The sequence below is a fragment of the Echinops telfairi genome, unplaced genomic scaffold (genome assembly GCF_000313985.2).
Source record: "Echinops telfairi isolate 266 unplaced genomic scaffold, ASM31398v2 ScPeMD7_5;HRSCAF=22, whole genome shotgun sequence".
Taxonomy (NCBI): Eukaryota; Metazoa; Chordata; class Mammalia; order Afrosoricida; family Tenrecidae; genus Echinops; species Echinops telfairi.
Window position 1 is genome coordinate 31,035,878 of NW_022103901.1, and position 6,306 is coordinate 31,042,183.

A 6,306-nucleotide genomic window follows, 5' to 3' on the forward strand; every position below is an offset into this window, starting at 1 on the left:
GCGGGGCGGGGCCGGGCTTAGTGACGCCATCACGCAGGCGCCGGGCGGGCTGGCGGGGCGGGCCGAGGACGACCCAGCCCCACCGCCCTGAGCAGGGAAGACCTGTGGGTCCGCGAGGGCCGCATCCTGGACCCGGAGAAGCTCTTCTTCGACGAGCGGCGCCTGGCCGACGAGCGGCGGGACTGCGGGGGCTGCATCCTGGCGCCGGGCTTCATCGACGTGCAGATTAATGGTGCGGCCCGGCGCAGGGGAGGGGGCGGGAAACGGGGCCCCGGAAGCACTGCGGGACCCTGTTTTCTGTGGCCGCAGGTGGATTTGGCGTTGACTTCTCTTTGGCCACCGAAGACGTGGGTTCAGGGGTGGCCGTGGTGGCTCAGAAGATCCTGGCACACGGAGTCACGTCCTTTTGCCCGACCCTCGTTACCTCCCCGCCGGAGGTTTACCACAAGGTGAGGTCCGGTCTGGAGGAAGGGAGAGGGGGACACCCCCACCCACCTCCTAAGGCTGTTCTGTGCCTGGCCTGGCAATCCCACCCCAGGTCCCATAGCTGCTCCTGCAGCTCCACGGGGCCCCACTCTTGCTGTCTCAGCACCCAGAGCTGCCGCATGCTCTCCCCTCCCTACACTGCCTCCCTCCTTTCTTGACCAAGGTCCTCTGGGCCTCGCCTCAGCTCGTCACTCCTCAGGCCCAGCCTTCCTAGCCTGTCTTGTGTGTTAATATGTGGTTGAACACGACTTCCAGAAAGTTCCATGGTAGGCCTTGCTAGCCCTACTGTACCACTTTCTACTCAAAAGCCCCTGGAATCCTTGTAATTAGTTGGGCATGATTCTCTTCAATAAGTGTAGTTTCCAGGCAGCTGGCCTGGCTTTATTGTTTAATCTCATTCTCTTCATGCTCATGTAGCTTTTCCCTGGACCCTTTGTGCGTGGGCTGCTCGCTTATTCCTTGCCTGACCCCGTCCTTATTCCTTGATGCCTTGTGCCATAGTTACAGGTCGATCGCTAAGGCTGGGGGGCAAAACTGCAGTGCATCCTGCTAGAGCCAGGACTCCACAGGGATACAGCCTTGAGTTTCTGCATCTCCAAAGTTTCCCATCTCGAACCAGGTGCCAGCTTAGCACCTTTTTATGCCCAACCCAGTGGGAAATCTGTGTTGTTCTGCCATGATAGCTTCCCCAGGGTCCGGCAGGGGGTTGGCCGGCTGCTCTTCCAGGTGGTACTCTTTCACAGCGTGTTCCTTACCACCAGCAAAGCTGCCCACACTAAAGGACACTTGTGATTTGCTCGTCTGCCCCTTCCTTGCTCTCACCTTCACGAGCTTACTCTTTCTCACGCACCCGGTTCTCTTCTGGCGCTGTGGAGAGTCAGGGGCCCAGCCTCTGGTTTCCCTTTCCAGCCACAGAGCAGAACTTGGTTCTGTGCAGCAGTTTGGAGAGTGAGAGGAAGTAAGGGAAGTCTCCATCTCAGATTTGGGGGTGCTGGGTCTGAGTCAGGGAGGAACTTCTTCCTGGATGTTTCTCTGGCTTTTCTACCACAAAGTCACAATGTCAAACCCAACTTCTTCAGCTGCTGCACACCAGCACCACCTGCCTGTGTCTTGTCCGTGTTACCGGGTTTGTACCTGCCTGCTGGGGACCTGGTGACTGGCCCACCCTCTTCCTTCTCCCCTGCTCAGGTAGTCCCTCTGGTCTCAGTGACCTGCCAGCCAGAGTAATCTCCAAGAGCGAGGCTGAGAGCACTCCTGCCCCTTGCCTCTCTTCCCTTAGAGAGCATTCCTTAGCTCCCCCCCCCACCCCCCAGGGTTGGGGCCTCAGGAACTTTCCAGGCTCTCACCCCTGCAGCCCCCAAGCCTTCTGCTTGGAATTCCCTTGCCCCTGGGAAGCTTTCCAAGGCCAAAATCTGTGGGCAGATCTCTCTCCCTGGGAGTAGTTGGTGGGCTGGGCAGCTCAACTGCTTAACCCCTTGCACCCCAGGGTGTCTTTCAATGTGCTTGCGTGCGACTGCAAGAATGGGCTCCAGCACAGGGCCAACCCCCAGGATGGTGGAGGACCAGGCAGTGTGTGCACTCTGTCCGACCAAGGGTCTTGATGCGTCAGAACCCACTCTACAGGCACTGTGCAACGGCTTCCAGTTGTGGCTTCATCCCCAGAACCCCTCCCAGTCCAGCTGCTGCGCTGACCCTGGATAAGTGACCCTGGATAAGTGCCGAGGAGATGGGGAAGGACTGGGGGCGTGGGGGGTGGATACCAACTTCAGCTTGGAAAGCTAGACCTCCTTTCCCTGGGCTATCTCCATCCTCCACGCTGGCCACCAGTCCCCCAGGTGTCTCGTTATACCTGCTTTGTTTCTGGGATTACCTCTAGCCTTTCATTGAGACCACTCCCTGCTTCAGTGCCAGGGCACCCGCACCTCACCCCACCCCACACACATGCTGTGCACTTGACAAGGTCACAAAGGAGCTGAGTTCACAGTGGTTAAAGCTCATCTTGGGTCCAGCCCAGGGGTGGGCTTGGCCCTCAGGATGGGGGCGGGACGAGGGGGAATGGCCCCTGCTCACTTTCCCTGCCCACCCCACCTTAGCCATGGAGCTAGTGTCCCTGGGAGCCCAGATTTGCAGCCGCTGCGTTTGCTCCAAGCCTCCTTTTTTTGGGGGGGTCTCACTCTTCGTTCTCCACTAACGTTTTATAGCTTTGTTGGTGGATGTTCACTCGGCAAGTTAGGTTCCAGTTGGGTTTTGACCCATGTCGTTTGGTGACAACTTTTTACATTTTTCACAATGTGTCACATTCTCTTTGGTGCCTATGGTGCCTATATCTCCAGTGTCCTGTCCCCTTCTCTCTCTCCTGTCAGCTCACACGTCCCAGGAAATGCCTTTAAATCATATCCAGCTCTAGACATCCGCCGTCCCTAGGGACAACGTAGTAAGCTACGACCCAAACCAAGCTGGCTGCCATCGAGCCCATTCTGACTCACAGCGACCCTCTAGCACAGAGCAGGGCCTGTCATTCTTCACAGGAACAGCCTCATCTGTGTCCCACAGAGTGCCTGCTGGGTCTGAACTGCTGACTTTGGGGTCAGCAGTCCAACTCATAACTCATCAAGCCACCAGGACACCTGCTGCTCCATGTAGGTGGGTTTTTTCGTTCTTTTTTAGTGGAGCACAATATTCACAGACAACAGTCTTTATTTTGGGTGTGCCAATCTGTTATTTCTTTAAAGAGTGACCTGGGGGGTGGGGGAGCGCTAGTTTTGGTTCGAGGTTTATAGAGTATCTCAGGTGGAATTCCATACATCCAACCAGTCTGCTAAGTCAGAGTCTGTGTTCTGCTGGGCATTTCTCTCCCATTCTAACAGGATCCACCTACGGTGGCCTGGGTCAGAACCGCCACTCGTGCTAGCTGGGCACCACCTCGTTCTTAAGGTCTGCGCCAGGCTTCCCCTCGTGTGTTCACTCTCCTCTGCACATTGAGCCTGCTGTCACTTTCCTTGGCAACCAGCCTTGGCTGCTGGCCCTGCCAGACCATGTTGTCTCAGGAGGTCCCTTCTCGGCTTGGAAGAGCCCCCTGGCAGTCCCCCTCTTGTGCCCAGCGTCTCCTGCTGCTTTCCCAGTTTACGCCATCCTTTTGAGGGAGCACATCCTTCAGTAGCTGCGGCACGAAAGGGTTATGGGAAAGAAAAGCAAAGGGTTATGGGAGGTAACCCTCGTGACCTTGAAGGTCTGAAAACAGCTGTATCCTCTTCAGTGGATGGCCAGGTCGGGTGCAGATTCTCTCCGAGGTGCAAGAACTTTTCTCCTCTCAGATTAGAAGGACTTTGAAGGCAATTCTGCATTGCCTTTCTGTGGCTGGGAGTCTGCACAGCAAAGCACTCGGCCTCCAGTGACTTCCTTGTGCGCGTCAGCGGCGTTCTCTGAGTCCTGCAGCCATCCTCACCCTCTGACTTGTTTCTCCTCATCCGCGTCAACACACACTCACTGCCCCCGCCCCCCCCCCCAAAAGAAAGAAATCATCTTCGGAGTTACTGTAGTCAATTCCTTCCCATCTGGTGCGATCGTAAAAGAGTGAGTGACCTTGTGTAATGGTTAAGCTAAGCTATTACCCGTCTTTGAGATGAATTCAGGGAGTGGTGTGGTTTTCAGTCTTAAAGATGTCCCAGGGCACCAGTTGTAGGGTTTCATCCACCCTCCACGACTCCAGAACTTCTAGAGAGTTTGAAATTCTGTTCTGCATTCTCCTCCTTGCCCCACTACCCCCCACCCCACCCCCACCTTTTGCTCAGGATCCTGCTCTGGATTTTTTTTTTTTATTAAAAGATCATTTTAATGGGGGCTCTTACAACAATCCATGCATAATTGTATCAAGCATATTTGTACATATGTTGCCATCATTTTCTAAACATTTACTTTCTTTTTGAGATCTTGGTATCAGCTTCTCCCCCCCCTTGATAAATTATAAAGTGTTATTTATTTATTAGGTGTTATTTTCATATCTTACACCGACCGCTGTCTCCCTTCCCCCATGGTTTCTGTTGCTGGTCTCCCTGGGGGAGGTTATGTGTCGATCATTGCGATTGGTTCCCCCTTCCTCCCCTCCTCTCCTCACCTTCCCCCTACCCTCCTGGTATGGCTACTCCCATTTCTGTACCTGGATTCCATGTGTCCTGTGCATATGCTCCAGTCTAGCCTGCAGTGAAAGGTAGGACTGGGGCCATGGAACCTCAAGGAATCAGAGGATTATTGTGTGTTTCTTTGGTGCTGTACTGAACCCTGGTTGACTCATCCCATCCTTGTGACCCTTCTGTAAGGGGATGTCCCATTGTCTACAGGTGGGTTTGGGTCTCTGCTCCCACCCCCCTCGTTCTCAACAGTTTGGTTTTCTTTGTTTGTTTTGGATCTTCTGATGCCTGTTACCCTATCCCATCAACACCTCATGATTCCACAGGCTGGTGTGTTGCTTCTCTACTAGATGGCCACTTGTTTATCTTCAAGTCTTTAAGACCCCAGACGCTATGTCTTTTGATAGCTGGGCACCATCCACTTTCTTTACCACATTTGCTTATGCACCCATTTGTCTTCAGCGATCGTACTGAGAGGGTGAGCATCACAGAACGCCGAGTTATTAGAACAGAGTGTTCTTGCGTTGAGGCAGGGCTTGAGCAGAAGTCCTAAGTCCGTCCACTACCTCAGTGTGCTGCCATGTCTCCATAAGCAGTTTGCTCTGGACTTTTTGATGCAGGGGTCCAGTAGTAGTAGCCAGGTGTCATCATCTGGCTCCAGTCTCACGGTAAAGAAGGCAGTTGTTCACAGGGGCAGTAACCCGCACATCCCACTTCTTTTTCCTCCTCCACTATCTGGCCTCTTGTGACTGACCTGATTCTCATTCGAGTAATGTCTTTCAGACCATCCTGGCCATGAGACGTTTTGGCAGCTGTCTCCTAATCCGTTTAAGGGGTAGGGCATTCCTGTGTGCAGTCTCTGCTCCCCCCAACTGGTTTCTTCATTCATCCACAATGCCCAACACCGGCCCTTTTGTGACTGCCAGGACCCCGACTCCCTCTACCCCATAGCCCATATCAAGACTTCACTTCTACTAGCTGAGTAGTTGTTCGTCCTGTGCACTGCCCGTCTACCCCAGGCTTGATCCACTCATCAGTGAATGAGCACAGAGGGGTGGTTTGAGAAATCTGATGTCTCCTGACACTGCACCCTTGGTGAAAGACGCCTGTCTTCTCCCTGGAGGCTGTGGGGGTCCCCTCTGTCCCTGTCTGCTGAGCCCTCTTAGGATGGATCCAAGAAGGGACCCAGGAGGTCCATATTTCTTTGTAACATGCTGCCGACAAGCCCTGTCCAGCCAGGAACTGGGGTTGCATGGTTTTGTTCTGATGGTCGGCACTCCTTTTTGTATGGCTGGAGGCCTTTTCCTAATGGATTTTCTCCCCGTCTCTGGGATCTTTCTAGAAGCCTGCTTGTTGCTCAGTATCCACTGCGGGGCTCCAGGGCTGGCCCTCTCCTCTCCCCCTTCTCCTGTTCTTTGCGTCATCTCTTCAGCATCTCTGCAGACCTACTGTCCGGACTGCTCACTCAGCTTTCTCATCTAGTCCCTGCCCAGGAGAGCTATCTGTGGCTGTCGTAGAAGCTCGTGTCCTTGCCTTGTGGCTGTAAGACTGGCCACTGACCTGGGGGTGAGGTGGGGCTTGCTTTCCCCAGTGGCTTTCCCTTCCTGTTCTTTGACATGGCCTCACTCAAGGTGCATGGAACCTGGTGTGGGACTTCTGCTACTTCTCCCCACCCGGCGAAGATCAGCGAGGG

At 54.4% G+C, this 6,306-nt stretch overlaps 1 protein-coding gene across 1 annotated transcript in view; it reads left to right on the forward strand.

Annotated features, from left to right (window-relative positions):
- Window positions 1–6,306, forward strand: part of AMDHD2 (amidohydrolase domain containing 2) — a 10,522-nt gene that overhangs the window by 2,083 nt on the left and 2,133 nt on the right. The window contains exons 2-3 of the mRNA XM_004706169.2: window positions 38–232; window positions 310–449. Coding sequence (XP_004706226.1) covers window positions 38–232; window positions 310–449 — 335 coding nt within the window. The remainder of the gene's footprint in view (window positions 1–37; window positions 233–309; window positions 450–6,306) is intronic.